The 20,086-nt window shown below is 39.4% G+C and overlaps 1 protein-coding gene across 1 annotated transcript; it reads right to left on the bottom strand.

Moving 5' to 3' along the window:
* Positions 1-4,805: 4,805 nt before the first annotated feature.
* Positions 4,806-11,255, bottom strand: spry2 (sprouty RTK signaling antagonist 2). The gene is made up of 2 exons (XM_058381241.1): positions 10,950-11,255; positions 4,806-8,294 (listed from the first exon to the last, which is right to left on the bottom strand). Exon 2 carries the CDS (start codon positions 8,234-8,236, stop codon positions 7,247-7,249), a length of 990 nt encoding a protein of 329 aa, XP_058237224.1. The 5' UTR covers positions 8,237-8,294; positions 10,950-11,255; the 3' UTR covers positions 4,806-7,246.
* Between the last annotated feature and the right edge of the window lie 8,831 nt (positions 11,256-20,086).

The following is a 20,086-nucleotide window of genomic DNA, read 5'->3' as shown; positions in this document are numbered from 1 at the left end:
GCGCTGTTACTGACCGGTGGAGTACGACCTGCCTTAAGGCTAGTTCACTCTATAAGACTTTAATCGTCGGCAGATCGCTTTCCTGTTCAGACTACATGACTTCACTGTATGTCTTTTTGTCCTTGTGGTGTTCACACTACGCGACACTTCGTAAATGATCCACAAGAGGGCGTCGCACACCACACGATCTGACAACAACTCTCAACTTGACTTGCTCTGTCATTGGCTGGAGGTCGTAGTTACAATTGACACCACGTGATGTCGAGTCGGCCGACCGTCCCAGATATTTAACATGCCAGATATCTGGATTTTGTCTGCGAGGTGTCAGCGAGCCTCTTTGACGCGTCGTTGAGTAGATCACACATAAAGATTGCCGAGCGCTGATCACCCGCTGATTTTCCCACGATCACAGACCGATCTGTCGGAGAGCTCGTTAATTTACAAATCGGGCTTAAATCGGGCTTAAAATCCTGTAGTGTGAACTAACAAATCTCAACTATTACAAAAGGTGCTTTCTCAAGAAGGCAACACACCACATTAAGGACCAAGGTGTAATTTTTTTTTTTTTAAATAGACAGGTGTACACTGTAATTATTATGTGTGTGCTGATCATCCATAACATTATGGCCACCTGCCTAATATTGTGCTAGTCCCCCTTTTGCTGCCACTAGATCCCTGAAGGTGTGCTGTGGTATCTGCCACCAAGATGTTAGCAGCAAATCCTCAAGTCCCATCATTTGTTACATCCCACAGACACTCAATTGGATTGAGATCTGGGGAATCTGGATGCCAAGTCAACACCTCAAACTGGTTGTTGTGGTCATCAAACCATTCCTGAACCATTTTTGCTTTGTGGCATGACATTATCCTGCTGAAAGAGGCCACAGCCGTCAGAGAATACCGTTTCCATGAAGGTGGTAGGTGGTACGTGTCAAAGTAACATACACATGGATGGCAGGACCCAAGGTTTCCCAGCAGAACATTGCCCAAAGCATGACACTGCCTCCACCGGCTCGCCTTCTTCCCATAGTGTATCCTGGTGCCATGTGTTCCCCAGGTAAGTGAAGCACACACACCCGGCCATCCATGTGATGTAAAAGAAAACATGATTCAACAGACCGGCCCACCTTCTTCCACTGCTCTGTGGTCAAGTTCTGATGCTCACGTGCCCATTGTTGCCACTTTCGGTGGTGCACAGAGGTCAGCATGGGCACCCTGACTGGTCAGACCCATACGCAACAAACTGTGATGCAATGTGTATTCTGACACCTTTCTATCAGAACCAGCATTAACTTTTTTTTTTAGCAGTTTGAGCAACAGTAGCTCGTCTGTTGGATCGGATCACACAGGCCAGCCTTCCCTACCCATGTGCAAGATATATATATATATATATATATATATATATATATATATATATGTGTGTGTGTGTGTGTGTGTTTGTGTGTGCAATATATGCAAAGTCAAAATAACAAAAAAGAGTCTGGAGAAGCTTTGGTATGAATCCAACTTTCTGCTTAACAAACTACAATATGTTGATACATCCACAAAGTGAATTACATCCATAATTAAAGCTTCACTTACAATAAGCACTTTAGAGGACAGAAATCTAACATCTAATAAGCAAGCAAACAAGTGAAAGCTAATGAGAAGATAATACCAGCAATGATACAATGCAGTTATACAGAGATGTTAACACACACATACATACACACCAACATGCAAACACTACAGCTTTAGAGGAACCTGACTTCATACAGCCTGATTTTCATCATTCAAATGACTTGTGTGATAAAATGGCTGTATTTTCCAGCTGTGGTTTCCAGGTTCAGCATGCAAATCTGCTTAGTGTGTGTGTGTGTGTGGCATGTGTGTGTGTGTGCTTTGGCTCTGACATGTAATGGAGACATGATCATAATAGAGGCCTTTGTGACTAGAGGAACAGTTATAGGAACAGGAATAAACACGAGTTCGTTCATGACACAATGCACTTTTATGTCCACTCACCAGTTACACCAGTCTGTGAGCAGTCTTAACCCAACTGGACATTGAAGTTTTTTTTATTTTTTTATTTTTTTGAAAAAGACCAGTTAATTTTTTTAATCTCTAACTGTCCAGGTTTGGTAAGTCTGGCTGAGAGACGTGGAACACAATCCCCCTCAGGGATTTTTCAGGCCATTCTGTGTAAAATCTTGATCATCAGTGACTGAAATACTCAGACCGGCCCATCTAACATCCATACATCAGTCAAAGTCACAAAGATCACAGAGATTTTCTTCATTCTGATGTTTAATATGAATGACTCCTGAAGCACTTGACCTGTACCTGCATGATTATTTGCATTTTGTGTTGCTGCCACATACATGGCTTGTTAGATAACTGCACAAAGGTACAGGTCTCACTGATGGTGTGAGTATAATGATCATTTCAATATAAAGTATGAAGATGCAGTTTATTATTCATTTGTGTGGGAGCAAAATGTAAGAACAGTTATAATGCATCTATATAAACTTACACTATATGCCAAAAGTTTTGGGGCACCCCTCCAAATCATTGAATTCATTGTTTTGTGTTGTTTTTCAGGGTTTGGGCTCGGCCCCTTAGTTCCAGTGAAAGGAACTCTTAATGCTTCAGCTTCATACCAAGACATTTTGGACAATTTCATATCCTAACTTTGTGGGAACAGTTTGGGGACGACCCCTTCCTGTTCCAACATGACTGCACACCAGTGACCAAAGCAAGGTCCATAAAGACATGGATGAGTGAGTTTGGTGTGGAGGAACTTTACAGAGTCCTGACCTCAACCTGATAGAACACCTTTGAGATGAATTAGAGAGGAGACTGCGAGCCAGGCCTTCTTGTCCAACATCAGTGCTTGACCTCACAAATGCGCTTCTAGAGTAATGCTCAATAATTCCCATAAACACACTCCTAAACCTTTCCAAGAAAAGTTGAAGCAGGTTTAAAAGAAGAGCAAAATAAACACATGATTCTTACCAGTGCACAGTATTAGAAAAGCTTCTTTAAAAGTTTCTTTTTACTATAAGCTGCCTTGTCTGCAAGCAGCCATGTATTGGGAAAGTGTCAGCAATTCTGAGTATTTGTAAGAAAAGAAGTGTTCACAACAAGGGAGAGTGTGGCTCACACACGCCTCCTATGAGACACATTATTCTAACTGCTGCAGTCACTGCCACACAGGGATAGGACAATTTGCCCTCTTATACATACATTACATGAGCGGGACCCACTTTTGCTAATGTTGAAGTGCAGAGAGAATATGTCATACGGCAGAGAGAATATGTCATAGTTTCTTCATGCCAGGTTTCAAACCGCGATCTTCCAGCAACAGGGGAGACTCTTTTGTTCACAAACACTTTCCTTTGGCACATCCCCAATTGAATACAAATTCATTTTCCCTACATTTTTCTGCATCTGTAATCTCTCTCTCTCTCTCTCTCTCTCTCTCTCTCTCTCTCTCTCTCACACACACACACACACACACACACAAAGCATCATTAAAATAAGCGTTTTTAAAGATTTTTTGACACATATCTGCTAACTAACGTGTTTTAAAGTGTGAATGTGTGTAAGGGTGTGTGGTTAGTTTCCACAGGAAATGGCATATACACACAAGCTTCAGTTTCTCAGAAGTGCGTGTGTGTGTGTGTAATGGAGACAGTAAAATGTGCTAGTTCCTGGTATGAATTTTTTTTTTTTTTTTTTTACATTTTCTTATACTTAAGAAAGAATTCTCAGTTTTTTTTGTACCCAGAGATCTATTTAGCTGTAAAAATTTATCCAGCTGTTTGAATATTGTACAAATGCATTCTATAGTATTCTGGCAATTTATTGTAAAGTTATCTCCATGACCAGTAAAGCTTTGTGGACCACTGTTGGATTCTGAAAACCCACTTTGAATACGCTCCTCTGATGAACACAAAACACATTCATTAAATTCTACTCATAACTAGCAAATTTCAAATTAGAAAAATTAAACACCCCATCAACTTGGAATTCCTAATCCTCGGGATGGTGTCCTCAAGCTAGAGCCAAATTATCATGGCTTGGCACAGCATCTGCAGTAAATCAACATACAGACATACATCAATCAGCCATAATAATAAAACCACCTGCCTAATTGTGTAAGTCCCCCTTGTGCCACCAGTAACCACATTTCCACAAGATTTCTGAATGTGTGCTGTAGTATCTGGTTTTCATATCATATGCCATAGATACTTGATCAGATTGAGATCTGGTGAATTTGGATGGCGAACACCTTGAGCTCTATATCATTTTCCTCAAACCAATTCTGAATAATATTTGAAAATTAGTGTGGCAGGGTGCATTATCTTGATTAAAGAGACCACTGCCATGAAAATAGGGAATAACATTGCCATAACGGGGTGTATTTGGTCTGCAACAATGTTTAGGTACTGTAGGTGGTACATGTCAAAGCAACCTCAACATGAATTCCAGGACCTAAGCAGAACATTGCCCAGAGCAACACACCCATTTCAAGAGCTCTCCTTCTTCCCATGGCATTCCTCGTGCAATCTTTTGCCCTGGTAAGCAACACACATGCACCTGGCCATCTTTTGGTGAGTAATATCCACTACATATCTGAAAGTCCCCTCAAGACTTGTCATTTTGGAGACGTTTATCTATCCTTTATAATTTGGGGTTGGTAAAAGTCACTTAGAACCTTAATTCATTTTCTACAGCAGCAGAAAGCTTCAGAGAGCAAAGATACAAATCACAGGGTTATATTCATGTGCTTGTTTTTAATAAGTTATCAATTCTATAGTAACAGCTCATTCACAGGCAACTGAAAAAAATAATGATGATGGACGTTGGTAAATTTATCATTTATGAAGGGATTCTTTATTGTTGGTGCTTTGTAGCAGTAAAAATGTTTAGATAAAGATGTTTTACAAGACATCTTCAAGACAAAGAATTTTTAATGATTTCATGCTAACATGACAAGCTGCATTTATGTCTCATGAAATCAGAAAGAGAGATTAAAAAGAGAGAACAGGAACTGTTTTTGTTGCAGTTGTTTGTTTTTTCTGAAATGGCCAAAAAAAATCAGTTCCTGTTCTCGCTTACATTATGGCAGCTATAAACAGTCATGCCCTCACTAGCCTCTGTTTGCTCTCTGTCTTTCTAAGTTCATAAGACAGAAAAAATGCACCTTGTGATGTTAACATTAAAAATTCCACCACATTAAATAGAATTTAAAAAATAGCTATTTTAACATAACCTATAATTAAACTGAAACGCAAAATATTTGTTCCTAAAACATCTTTATATGTAAAGCTGTCAAAAGAAAATAACTAATTTGTAAGTTATGAATATATGAATCAGAACGAATAAGATATATACAGAAGTTAGCAATAAATAAATCATTGTTTGTCATTACCGGATCCTTTAAACAAATATGTGAGGTTTTTTCTGCGGTCTTAAATATGCCTGAAGTGACTTACCCCCCTCATTACTTGATTGTTGTTGATATAGCAAATGGTTACACTAGAAAACCACTGAAAGCGTGTCATAGTTTGGACGTAATTTCTTACAGATGGTGTGAAATACTTGCTGCTTTAATGTGAGTGTGAACTTTGGTTTGTGTTAATATAGTTGAAGCAAATCAAATGTTGTCTAAAACCTACTTGGTTTATTGCTAGAAGAAAGTGGAAGTGGACACTTGTATATGTATGGCTGGGTAAGTTAGCTACCTAATAGTTTAGCTTTCATATTTTGTAAATTAAAACATTATACAGCTGAGTATCTCAAAATGCATTTCATAATGGCCTTTAATTTTAAATGTCTGATAATCGGATTAGACTAGAATCCTTTTTTGTGAAACAATTTGTAAGACAAGGTTTAATTTCAATATCTGTGACCTGAGGGAACAACAGAACAACATGATCCTAATCAAATCCTAATTATGATTCTTCGCTACAGTTTTGAGCACTGTTTACTGCCAACCAGATATGTCCTAGGAATAGTGTCAATATACTGAAATAGTCTATACATCTATACAATGTATAATGTGTTATGTGTTAAATATTACATTGTAATCGTTATCAAATTGTTGTGGTATAAAAAGAATAAATCAGTTGGAGCGGTAATTCCAAATCACAACACTCTATAACCCAATTTTCCTATAAGAATATGGCTTTATGAGAACCTAGCGATGAATCAAACCAGGTCTCCATACGTGAGGTTGTGTGTGTACCAGGTGTTTCGTCTATCGGCTATCCTGCCCTCTGAAATATGACCCAAGAGTAGGTCTCAGCAACAAAAAGCCACAGAAATCCTCCACAATGCTGCTTTGTAATCAGATGTTACAAAAGCAGCAAGAAAAAAAAGACCTTGAGAAAACAGAGTGGTTCGATTTCAACAACATTAATATATTTTCTACTTCATAGTGAACATAAGCTTCACACATAGCACTCTCATTTGCATTATTTACAGCATTTATGCTTCCCAATGTTAGCATGTTAGATGCTTTTGTAAAAATAAATATATATTTGCATAATAAAAACTTAAAATAAATATCCTTTACACCAAGCAAAAAATTAAAAATTAGATAATATTTTTTCCACTGTACAATTTTACAAGTATTGCTCCAGGGATAATTCAAAACATTTAAAGCAAAAATATCTGAAATGTATGTACAACACTAATAAATGCACCATAAATGTTTATATATAAAGATCTGTTGAGGCGTCCAGGTAGGACATGACACCTGTTCACGACTCAAATGTATAAAAAATAAAATCACCTCTGAGGAACTCATCAATGACTACTTTACAAAAGTGTAATAAGTGTTATTGCAGATTATGTATCAACACACATATTAATAAATGTGGCACTTTTGACTTTTGAGAGAAAAAAAAACCCAAACCTATAGAAAGAATCAGATTCATGAGGAAAATGGAATCATTTTCATGAGTTAAAAAATTCCTGAGTTAAAAATAATCATAGTCATTAGTTAGAGGGAATCACTGCTTTACACTTGGTTTTCTTTCATCTACAGTGTCAAAACTACATCTGTACTACATGCATCAACAAAGAAATGAACAAGACCACCTCAAAGAAAACAAACAAATTTCTGTCTGCTCAAATCACACCACAATGCAAGTCAGTGGCTTGCCACATCCTATTATTAAAAAATGAACACAAACAACAAACACATAAGAAACAAACATCACCTCCATCAGTGCTTAAACAAAGTAAAAACAAATCATCAAACAGGGGTCACAGGACTTTTGCACCTGCAGCCAGTCCGGTGGGTATGCTCATGGCAGAACTGACAGAGTGCCAGGCAGCCTCGGGCAGGACCGTAACACAGCAGACAGGGCAGGACGAACGTCAAAGCTACCGCCGAACTCCACCTCGTACACCTCCCGGACTTACGGCAGGAAAACGGGGCATCAGAGTTGGAATCCTCATCATCGCTGGAACAGTGGTAGAGCAGTGCTTTGAGGCAGCATACACAAGTGGTATACTCCACCACTGCTTCTGCCGAGCACAGGCAGCGACGCTCACACAGCCAGCAGGCCGGAAGGGGCGTGGCTTCGGCACAATCCCTGCACTTGCAGCGCCTGCAGTGATCACATGGGTTTGGGTGCTTCCTGTTGAGTTGCTTTGTTGTTTCCTGTTTTGGTTCCAATTTTAAATTCTTTTCATCCGTGGAAGCACATCCAAGCAGCTTCATCTCTTCGTGTTTTGAGTTGCAGCTCTTGGGCTGCTCCTGTATTGCAACACCTAGTTTGGCTGCACATTCCAGATTCGTCTGCTCCGAGATAAAACTTTCACTCGGCTCCAACGCTTCCTTTTTCGATTCAGAGGTCCTCGGTTGTTCCTCTACTGTTGTCACTTTTTTGCCCAAATTTCCCAGAAGGCTTAGCTCCTGAGAGAATATCACACAGAGTCCCTTCTGCACTTCCGGTTCGAACTTCTCCGGCTGTTCCTGTACTACAGTCTCACCTTTGTGTCCCACAGTCTCTTGCTCCGAGGGTGGCCCAGTGTCAACAGACCTCTGATCACGTGGAGGTGAATGTGAAGAATCTTGCGTGTGATCATCTGGCACAGAACCTTCATCAGGGCCGGAGTCAGAGATCTGTGTTTGGGGCCAGGTCGAAGGACTCTCAGTGTACTCGTTGCAGGAGTGGACAGCTTGGATCCGGTGCAGGGAGAAAAGGCCACTGCCGCTGTCCTCGGCTCTCGGCTCCATTGTCGCTCAACAAGGGAATGTGAAGTTCTCTGGAGCAAAGTGAACACATCTGAAGGTCCTGCGGGGAAATGAGAGTGATAAATAGGACGTCAACGTCCCTGTCTATGCAAATCTGCATGACTCCAGCCAACAGAATATGCCTAATCAGCATGTGGATGTAAATGAGAAAAGCTTGCCTGCTACCTGTTTCACTCACACCTTTAGCTCCTGCATAAGGCCAGAAGTAGCAGTAAAGCCTGAGCAGTATTAACATTAACTGTTCTGATAGTAAAAACTGCAGTGCGTAATGTTTAACATGCTTAAAAAACTGAACTGAAAGCAGGTACTTATTATTATGGTAATATTTACAGTAGGCAAGTTAGTTCCTTTAAAATCTGGAAGTAGGCAGAGACTAATTCTCTTTCATGTGTAGAACTGCTGAAGGTGAAGTTTCCACTGTACAAGCTCAAAATTGGTGGAAATTCAGAAAAAATGTCTGCATGAACCGAAGCCAACAGAAGAGGCTAATAAACAAATCAATGCAAATAGTGCGCACGTATATACACACGCGCACACACACAAACACACACATGGCTCTTTGTGCAGCAATAAGCTGGTGGCTTTTCTTTCACGTCATTAATGGCCCACTCTCTCAAGCTTCCCCTCCCAACACATTTTTCTTACACAAAGCTTTAAAATGAAAATATCAAGAACAACCAATGAAATGTTAATAAAAACTTTCAATAAGATGTTAATGTACTAAAAACTTTCAAATAGAAGCTGATCTCACTGATCTGAGAGTGTCCTGATTGGTATAGCTTAGTAATATGAGTACATTTCATCTGGCAGCTTTCACTACTCAACCTCAATGCAGCAAGCAGCCAATTACAGGCCTACTCAGGAGCTCTGACTTTTCTATCATCTTACAATTACCTTTCATTCTTTAGGTTATCGTTCACTTGCTAGGTTACCTTTATACTGCTAAGCTACCTTACATTCAGTAGGTTCTTTCATGCATTTGGTTGTGTTTCACTCGTTAGATTATCTTTCACACACAAAGTTATCTTTCATTCACTATTTTATCTTTCACGCATAGTATATCTTTCACTCACAAGGTTATCTTTCATTCACTCATTTTATTCATTCGTTTAGCTTTCATTTGCTAGCTTACTTTTACTCACTATGTTTTCTTTCACTCACTAGGTTATCTTTCACTTGTTAGGTTAACTTTCACTCACTAGTTTAGGTTTCACTCATTAGGTTATCTTACTCAGTAGGTTATTTTTTAAGGCTATCTTTCAATTTCTAGGTTTCAATTTCAATTTCACTCATGAGGTTTGATTTCTTTCTCTAGTTTAGATGTGAGGTTACCTTTAACTCATTACAATATCACTTTTCCTCAGTTTTTCTTTCACTAGCTAGGTTAGTAGTCACTTGCCAGGTTTGGTGTTACTCACTAGATAATCATTCACTCTCCAGGTATCTTTGACTTGCAGTGTTACACTTCACTCACTAGATTAACTTGAATGCACAATTTACATCATTTAACATTTATAGTTCAGCTATCCTTTTGCTTGGTTGTATTTCACTTGCTAAGTCACTTTTCACTTGTTGAGTTTTGCATTTACATTTAGGGCCTTTAGCATGCAACCTTATCCAGAGTAACTTACATTTTATCTCATTTTATACAATTGAGCAATTGAGGGTTAAGGACAATGGACAGCAGTGGACGTCTGTTGGACCTGGGATTTGAACTCTGATCAGTAGTCCAACATCTTAACTACTAAAATACCAAATCCCTTACATTCTTACACTCGCTAAATTATCTTTCACTCATTAGGTTAACTTTCAGTCACTAGGTTAACTTTCACTTGCTTGTTTACCATCTGCACATAGGTCAGCAGTCATTCACTAAGATTGATTTTATTTGCTAGGATATATTTTCCTCATTGTGTTACCTGTCACCATCTATGCTTTCACCTGCTGGGCTATTATTCACTCACTAGGTTAGATGTCACTCGCTACCCTGCTCTGGTTAGGAGAGAGGCCTGAAGTTTTAATAAAAGCTGTTGGTAGGATAAAACCATGAGCTGTGTGATCATGTGAAACTCAGACTATATCCCAAGCTCTAGATTGAACTCTGGCCTCTGGAGTTATGGAGGTGAGAACCATGGTGACATCACATAATAGTCATCAATACCCAGACAGACAGAGACAGATAAAAAGGAAGATAGACAAACACACACAGAAAGACAGACAGACAAATAGAGAGAAACACACAGACAGACAGAAAGGCAGACAAACAGTCACACAGACAGTGAGACAGACAGATTCTGACAGAGAGTCAGGAAAACAGAGACAGACAGAAAGACAGACAGTCTGTGAGACAGAGAGACAAACAGTCAGACAGACAGAGTCAGAAACAAACAGCAAAAGACAAAAAGCAAAAGGTCTACTGAATAGAACTTCATGTATGTTTTGCTGCATGTGAAAAATCCATATCCATCGTGACCATAATACCCATAATGCACTGAGACTTGTGTATGAATAAAAAACTAAACTTCGCAATTCTACACACACACACACACACACACACACGAGAGCTATTCTGTAAAAATCTTGATTAAAACATGAATGTTAATGTTAAAGTAACAGAATAGCTTATCTTTGTTTACTCTTTATCACTGAACTCTATTATAGAATAATACTTAAAAGTATAAGCTTCAAAACTCACCGTAAGTTCAACACTCCGAGCCCCTGTGTGTGTGTGTGTGTGTGTGTGTGCGTGCGCGTGCGTGTGTGTGTCCCCGTCCGATGTAGAGTGCTCAACACATCCTCTAGCGCAAAGTAGAATAAATGTAAGCCCTCATAGTTTTCATCACTTTTTTTTTAAAAAAAAAACCCAAAACACTGAAGCTGTGAAAAGTCAGAAATGGCGCCTCAAGTCCAAGTGCACGAGCCAAACTGTAGCTGCTCCACGCGCGCACGCGTGCGTGCATGCGCGCGCGTGTGTGTATGCGTATGTGTGTGTGTGTGTGTGTGCGGAGGGGAAACAGAGCAACTCTTTGTCCCGCAGGATGTAACGCATCCGGTCCGCGCGCGCACAGACACGGGGGTTGCCATATCACCAGAAAATACTCACGTACCGGCAAATAATAATAAACATAATTTTAACCCAAGACACGAAGGTTTTCTAATCTGAACCGGAAACCCGTTTCTAAACTACAAAGTTACAAATAATAACTTAATTATTAACCAGTGCAAAGCAATTTTATTAGTAAAACATTAACAACATCCAATCTGGCAACTCAGAGCTCTTCCATTCAAATACACATTGAGCCTTGTGCGTGTGTGTGTGTGTGGTAATATTTGTTATTATTATTATTATTATTATTATTATTATTAAGTATTTTTGTTTTTGTACTTTTAGTATTATTGTTGTTGTACTACTAGTACATATGCAATAAGTAAATAGTAATACAGTAATATAATAATACAAATAGTAAAATATATCAATAAACAAAAAACAACAATAATAATGAACATCATCCATGTGATGTCATGATATCATGTGTGACAGCTCAGCATTGTGTGTGTGTGTGTGTGAGAGATAGGAAGGTCAGCCTGGACTACACTCTCATTACTTTTCTTTGTTTTAATGAGATTTTTGTCTCTCTGAGTCAGTGTGTCTTTGACTTTCTGACTGTACCGTTGTGTGTCTGCCTGTCTGTATCTTTGTTTGCCTGTCTGATACTGTGTTGTGCTGTCTGTCTGCCTGTCTGTTTGTCTCTCTCTGTTTGTCTGACAGCTTGCTTGTCTCTCTGCATTGGAAGATAGATGTCACACCTCCTTCTCTGTGAGTGACAGGCACAGAGGCTAAACCCTTCTCCACTGGGAGTATCAATTTCATGAACTATGAATCCTTCAATCTTTAGTGAAGTTTACAGAGACCATGTCCTTCACTGAGACTGACAGGTACAGAGGCCACACTTGTTTCAGTGGAAAAAAGAGGCACATTGTGTAAGAGTGTAAAGTGTGATTTTAACTAATATGAACAGAAATATGTTTAATATGAAATATTTTAATTAAGCACTTTTTTTGCCATGGTGATAGTACATTACACTGATATAAAACTGAGATTCTATTGAAATGATTATATTATTCTATTGGAACAACTAAGGGTGAACAACCCACTAAAACAATGTGGGAAGTTGTTAAGATGGTGGCCTCCTCACCACTGGGTGAGGCTGGTGTATACCATGGTCACCTTGTTTCAAACAAAATAAAAAAGAAGGAAAATGTGTTCCAGTGTCCCAGTTCCTTTCCAAGTGCCTGAATTTTCTGAGCTAGATTCATGTCATTTGTGTGGCTTACAAGATGCAGTTAGGCTGAAATTTGTGTTGAAACTTAGCAACCTTGGTTTATGATAATACTAGCTCTTCTGTGTGTGCCTTGCCAGTGACAGGAATCACACAAGATTTTTCTAAAGCCATTTAAAATGATCTGTGTGGCTATATTTTGGATGAATGTATGATATCTCCTGTTAACTTCCTGTTACAGGCTTACTCTAAAAATTCATTTGATAGTATCCTATAGTCACATTTCCACAGTCAGAAGCCTACAATTTTATTTAATACTGTAGAAAAACTAGTAGTAAAGCAACTGCAGCAAAGAGCACACCTTTAATATGCAGCAGCAGCTTCATGAATTATTTCAATGGCAAAATTTAGAATCAGGCAGAAAATTCAGACTATTAATTTAAAATCAAACAATCTGATAGCTAATCTGGTACATAATAATATAATTTTCTGATCAGCTCTTCGAATGTTTCACTCCCCTTTGAGAGACATTCAAAGAAATTTCACTAATAATTGTGTACTAGATTGTGTGCCTTACCTACATGTTTCTTAATCAGATAATACCAGTAGCAACCGAACCCCTTCTAAAATAATCAGTTCTTCCTTTAGCACTAGCAATGTGCCTAAATCTTTTAAACTAGATTACTTGCACAGCAGTTATGTTCATACCTACATAGGAATAACATTCATGAAATGTATTATTCCGTATTTAGGCCTTATCATAATATAGAGACAGCACTAGTTAAAGTGGTAAATGACCTGCCAAATATTTTACATTTTTATTTTTTCGGTGACTGATCTGCTTTTTTTAGGTAGAAGAAAGCAGACATTTGTTTGCTTTCATATATGCTGGCATACATTTACCCTATGTGTGTAATCAAGCCTAAAGTCTTACCTTAGATTACCTCTCATTGGATAGAATTTTGTTCAATATGATGGTTTGCTCTGCCTCCTTGGAGCATTGTCACAGGGATTCTTTTATGGTCTAGAGGTACAGGTATGGTGTAGAACTGTAGAGACACAGATAGAGGGTATTAGTAAGTTACCCTTACCACAAACAGTAGGACAAATTATGACTTTTTTAGGATGACAGACTTTAGTTCTGACTGGATAGAGAACAATGTGATAAAAAACAGCACCTTTGAGATTATGCAACAGGCAGGACAACAAATCCTGGAGTCATTTTTGGCGTGGAATAGTGAGCTATTAATTGCCTTTGAAACAATGAAACGGGAAATTCAGACAGTCCCTAGCCAATTCCGACTATGCGAAACTGTTCCACTTGCATGTCAACAGAGTGGATGGCTATGCACCAGCGGTATTAATGCAATTGATTTATAGTGGCAGAAAGAAACAAGCCACTGCATATTAAAGGACTGAATCAGACAGAGTTGCTTAAGGCTACCTCCCATTTTCTCAGCAGATACTTTGTAGTATGTATATGAAAAAGTGCCCACACTAACTATGGGGGACCCAGGATTCATCTATACACACCACAAAGTTATTGAGTTGATTGATCAGGGGAGATTTGTTTTCACACAAGCTCAAAGCTTACCCTGATATCACCATTAAGTGCTAAACTATGGTGAATCCAGCTACCATGATTCCCCTGGCATGCAAAGGGCAACCACATGACTGTGTAGCAGACTCATTAGCTTTCACTGGCCTTTGGTCAGATTTGGAAACCACACTTATTTTAAATGCAGCAGTTGACTACTTTGTTAATGGCGACTCTAGTTTCACAGCATTGTAAACAACCTTGTTTTGCTAAATTAGCTGAGATGAAAGATCTTATTACAGCATATCAATTGGCTAAGGGTCTGGTTGCTAACATATATACTGCTTATGCATACAGTGTGCCACCTGTTTACTACTTTGTCATTAAAGGAAATACTGCTGCATGTATACAAGATAAAAAAGGCCTCAGTGTGTCAATAAGTAGTGTGTCATTAAGCAGTGATGGCCTCAATGGTCATTCAGCCTGAACCTAACATTGTTCGTATTCAGCACCAGGCAACACTCTTAAGAACATTCAGTGTGGCAACAGAGATGTCAGTGGCATATGGTGCTTGCATGAAGGGATCACACTTAGTACTCTTTTCACTGTGATTATTTCAGATATGCTTGGATTTGATGCAGGATTTTGTGCAAGGGGGGAAACACAACTTATCTTAACTGAGTGTGAAGTATGTACCTAAAACAGTTTTAGAAAGGGAACATCAACACCAAAAGGACACATACCAGAATCAGAGGAACCACTTGGTAATAGATTAAGTACACATGATAAAACAAGTATGAGGAAAAAGGAGTATGCTGGTGATAACAGACAGATTTAGCAGATGGGTGGAAGCGAAACCACTAGCAGAGCAGAAAGCTGCAGAAATGGTGAATAATTCTTTTTCTAAACATTGAGTAGCTGACACTTCAAGAGTTCTGCTTATGTGCATGGTTCTGATGTACACTATATTGCCAAAAGTATTCGCTCACCTGCCTTGACTCGCATATGAACTTAAGTGACATCCCATTCCTAATCCATAGGGTTCAATATGACGTCGGTCCACCCTTTGCAGCTATAACAGCTTCAACTCTTCTGGGAAGGCTGTCCACAAGGTTTAGGAGTGTGTTTATGGGAATTTTTGACCATTCTTCCAGAAGCGCATTTGTGAGGTCACACACTGATATTGGACGAGAAGGCCTGGCTCTCACTCTCCTAATTCATCCCAAAAGTGTTCTATCGGGTTGAGGTCAGGACTCTGTGCAGGCCAGTCAAGTTCATCCACACCAGACTCTGTCATCCATGTCTTTATGGACCTTGCTTTGTGCACTGGTGCACAGTCATGTTGGAAGAGGAAGGGGCCAGCTCCAAACTGTTCCCACAAAGTTGGGAGCATGGAATTGTCCAAAATGTCTTGGTATGCTGAAGCATTCAGAGTTCCTTTCACTGGAACTAAGGGGCCAAGCCCAGCTCCTGAAAAACAACCCCACACCATAATCCCCCCTCCACCAAACTTTACACTTGGCACAATGCAGTCAGACAAGTACCGTTCTCCTGGCAACCGCCAAACCCAGACTCGTCCATCAGATTGCCAGATGGAGAAACGCGATTCGTCACTCCAGAGAACGCGTCTCCACTGCTCTAGAGTCCAGTGGCGGCGTGCTTTACACCACTGCATCCGACGCTTTGCATTGCACTTGGTGATGTATGGCTTGGATGCAGCTGCTCGGCCATGGAAACCCATTCCATGAAGCTCTCTGCGCACTGTTCTTGAGCTAATCTGAAGGCCACATGAAGTTTGGAGGTCTGTAGCGATTGACTCTGCAGAAAGTTGGCGACCTCTTCGCACTATGCGCCTCAGCATCCGCTGACCCCGCTCCGTCAGTTTACGTGGCCTACCACTTCGTGGCTAAGTTGCTGTCGTTCCCAAACACTTCCACGTTCTTATAATACAGCTGACAGTTGACTGTGGAATATTTAGGAGCGAGGAAATTTCACGACTGGATTTGTTGCACAGGTGGCATCCTATCACAGTTCCACGCTGGAATTCACTGAGCTCCTGAGAGCAACCCATTCTTTCACAAATGTTTGTAAAAACAGTCTGCATGCCTAGGTGCTTGATTTTATACACCTGTGGCCATGGAAGTGATTGGAACACCTGATTCTGATTATTTGGATGGGTGAGCGAATACTTTTGGCAATATAGTGTATCTGTTGCACCTACTGAAGGAAAAGGAGTGTTAAGCATTGTCAATCCCTGAGTAGGAGGTTGAGGAGAATCCTGGTGTTGAGATAATATTGATTTACCTTTTCTGGCTTTTCCCACTGACCCAGGCCTGAGTAACCACACCTTCTAAGCAGATATTGATTTCACAGCTCTTGCCTGGTCCTCAGAACAATCCTAAGCTCACAATTCAAGAAGTGAATGAGGCAATCAACTGGACAAAGCATGTGAAACATTTTTTTTTTCTCCAGTTTCCTTAATAACCAGCTACTACTAGAGAAAGACACCAGCCAGTGAACTATACTAACCCAGAGCCTCCCAGGCCAAATGAGGGAAGGAAAAAATGTAGAAATTTAGTAACTGTGAGTGTATGTTTTTTTTGGAGATCACAGATGTGCTTAATCAATAACAATACTGCACCTGAAGGCATGAATAAGCTGAAAAATGTAAGACAGGTGGTCACTGAAAATGTGGGAAGAGATTGGGAATGGCATACATGGGCCTGGTTTGAGACAACTTTTAGATAATGAGGAGCTTGGTTGTCAAAAATAGGAATAACATTGGTGGAAGTAGTTATAATTGCAGGACTGTTATTTTGCTGTGTTATGAACTGAAATCATTTCTGGTGAACAATAACCTATGTAAGAATGATAAACCAATGGGAGAATCCAATAGATCCAATGGGTGAAGAGCCACACCCTGGGTGTAAGTTCTAGCTTAACCTCTCCCCAAGCGTGACCTTTTATGATAAGCGAAGTATCTGGTTTGAAGAGAGAACATCATTGTAAGTGAAGAGAATTAGCATGTAAATCCCCAGGTTCAAACAAGAATGTTTTTAACATACGAGAGTTGTAAGAATGACCTTGCATGCGCCTAAATCATAAAGGAGATGCTGACAATTTTGTATATGCTCACAATGTAAACATGGAACAATCAGCACTTGATCATATGATTAAGACAGGCTTAGTGGTAAATCAGCATTTAAGTATATGATAAGTTTTTTAAACCGTTTTAAAAATAAGCTGACTGAGCTGAGCATACCAAATTTAGTTTTTATTGTAAGAAAGACTTGGAAGATGCTGCAAGGCTTCTACCTGTACAATAATTTGAAAGGGGAAAATCCTGTGGAGGCATGAGGGACTTCTCATACTACAAATAACAGGGGCCACTTATAGTTCTATGCATCATTGTGAAAAAAAGTACATATCATGTTTTTAAGCATTTGATAAAACCTCTCAATCAATCCATCCATCTGCATATGATAAATGCTGATGGGAATTGATTTAAATCCCAGCAATTTGTAAAACAAGGTGTTTGGTGCATGATTGATGTGCCCTGATCAGTTAGGATCTTTTCTGGGGACTATGGGCAGGGGCTTGACCAAATATATGATTAGCATTGATTGCAGTTTGCACCTAATTTTTCAGGGACACCAGCCTGCTGATTATCCCCATTTGAATGGGAGCAGTGGAAGATCCAGTGGATGGACCGGTGCGAGTGGACTATCTGCCAGGTAAAGCAATTTTATGTGGGGTCCCACTGTTTCAGACTCATGACTTTTCCTGTTCCTTTTGTTCTGCAGACTGATGCATCGGACAGGGGGCTGGGGCCATTTTGTCCCGGATGGTGGAGGGGGAGGAGCACAGTATCTACGTCATTACGTTCCAATACTACCTACTAGGGTGTCATTTTACTCTGTCACATCTGCTTCAATTGTCTCGAAAGCATGAAGGACGAGAACATGAAGATCACTGCCCACTTGAATAAATGTGAGCTAAAGCTCAGTTTAAACTCTGCCTGTCTCTTGTCTTCTTTCACGTCCCCACAGAAGAGGGTTCTTCTCTACCACAGTGATGTGTTGATGTTGGTTTAACTTTTTAGAGTTGGGTTTAAGAAATATTTCCAATAGACACCAACAAGCATAGACACAAGGTGCACAAAACAAGCTGTCAAAGAAAAAAAGAAACTTAAATAACATTTGCGTGTCAAAGGAGGGAGCAACACATCTCTGCCACATGTACACTATAATGAGAGCTTCTAATAACATGACATATATTACAGTTTCTGTTAACGCTGGATCAGACTCGGCCAAGAGTAGAAGAACAGAACTGCAGTTGGTTGAACGAATGCTAGACGCTAAAACAAAATAATTTTTAAGTGAAACTAAAACAGTTATAATGATGAGTTTGCATGGTACACATTAGTTTAGTGTGTGAATGAAATGATTTAACAAAAATCTCAAGAGGTGGTTGGTCACTCTTCTCTTTCTTTGAAAAGTAAAATCCTTAAGAGTTTAAACTTCTGTCTTTAACTCTACTTCTGTCATTGCAGGCAGGTAAACGTTTTTGCATCTCTATTAATGAAACAGAACCGCTCAAAATGAGTTAGTTTCACATAGACTGACAGGACAAGAGCCATTTATTACATCGGCCTACACATCTGCTGGTCAAACAGTGCTATTGTACACAAAAACACCATAGTCCAGAAATAAAAGTGCTCAATGAGTTTGAACAATAAAAATGACAGCGTTGTGGGTCAGTGTGATATAGAAATCAAATTTTCCAGGACATTTGATACCATGTTGAAAAAAATTATTTATATTATTTATAAATATATATTTATATTTTTAATTATGTAATTGAGCTCTTCCCGAGCATGATTGTAAACATAATATCTGTGTAGGAAAACTTGGAACATAGTCGAGGAGAGGAGGATGCAGGTACAGAATTCGTGTACCTTCGTGTGCTGAACAAACAACTAAACTGAAAACTGTGGCCAAATAAAACAAAACCAACTACAAGCATACAGAACTACTCAAGAAACAGATAACAAATAACAAAAAATAACAAACCGAAGCTAGACAACAGACCGATAACACAAAGGGGTTTAAAACAGGTAAGTGACTGGGAAACATTACTAAACACTGAACAGGTGCACAACAAAACAGTGGAAATGAACAAAACTTAAAATGTGCAGGGCTGCCCTCTACTGGCCTGGCAAGAAAATGTGGATTATTTTACTGTTTTTTTTTTTTGTTCCAAAAGGAACAGAAAATTTTAAAATCATTTCAGACTTAAACGAAAAAAAGAAAAAAAGTGGTTTTGCTAGCAGCAAAAGTGACCGAACAGCAAGTGTCCGAACAGCACAACTATCAACAACTATGTGTGGAAGGAAGAGAGAGTAATCAGCACACATACACAGTTAGATAATCCCCTAGAAACAAAATTGTATCTCAGCGGTACCCTTTTTTCTGACAGTGTATATATACAGCAGTGCCGTTTTACATCGTTTCGACTTTTTCGTCGATTCCAACTTTACGTCGCTCATCCTTAAAAATTAAAATGAAAAATTAAATCCGATTTACGGCGCTTTACACAAACTTACGTCGGCCCCTCCGTCACATAGTAACAATGAAAAATGGCTAATGTAGCCAGAGAGGTGGTTATTAGTAGAGAGTGTGGCCATGTAGGTAGTTAGTTGGTCTTTTTAAGCAGGCACCTGAAAGAAGGCCTGATCTTTTGTGTGGAAGCATGCTGTTTGGTAGCGCTTTCTTGTTTGTTTGTGTATGAACATGATCTGGATGAGCAGGTAGGCTAAGTGAATATCGATTGTTTGGCTTCACATTCACAAAGCCTTGTTTTATTAAATTAGGGTATTATGTTTTTAATGTAGATGTAAACATCATGGATTTGCCTCCCTTCGGTCACATTCATTCTCCTTTGGTCCTGAATACCCTCAGAAAGTAGTTTGGGATTGACGGCGGTTTTATATACATGTCTGGAAGTGTTTTGTTT

Source organism: Hemibagrus wyckioides, linkage group LG26 (assembly GCF_019097595.1).
Source record: "Hemibagrus wyckioides isolate EC202008001 linkage group LG26, SWU_Hwy_1.0, whole genome shotgun sequence".
NCBI classification, from domain to species: Eukaryota; Metazoa; Chordata; class Actinopteri; order Siluriformes; family Bagridae; genus Hemibagrus; species Hemibagrus wyckioides.
The sequence above is the reverse complement of the archived record's forward strand: the minus strand, read 5'-3'. Positions and strand labels throughout refer to the sequence as shown.

Bases quoted from the DNA above. Each gene is read 5' to 3' on its own strand.
- spry2 (XM_058381241.1), bottom strand. From the start codon at position 8,236: ATGGAGCCGAGAGCCGAGGACAGCGGCAGTGGCCTTTTCTCCCTGCAC.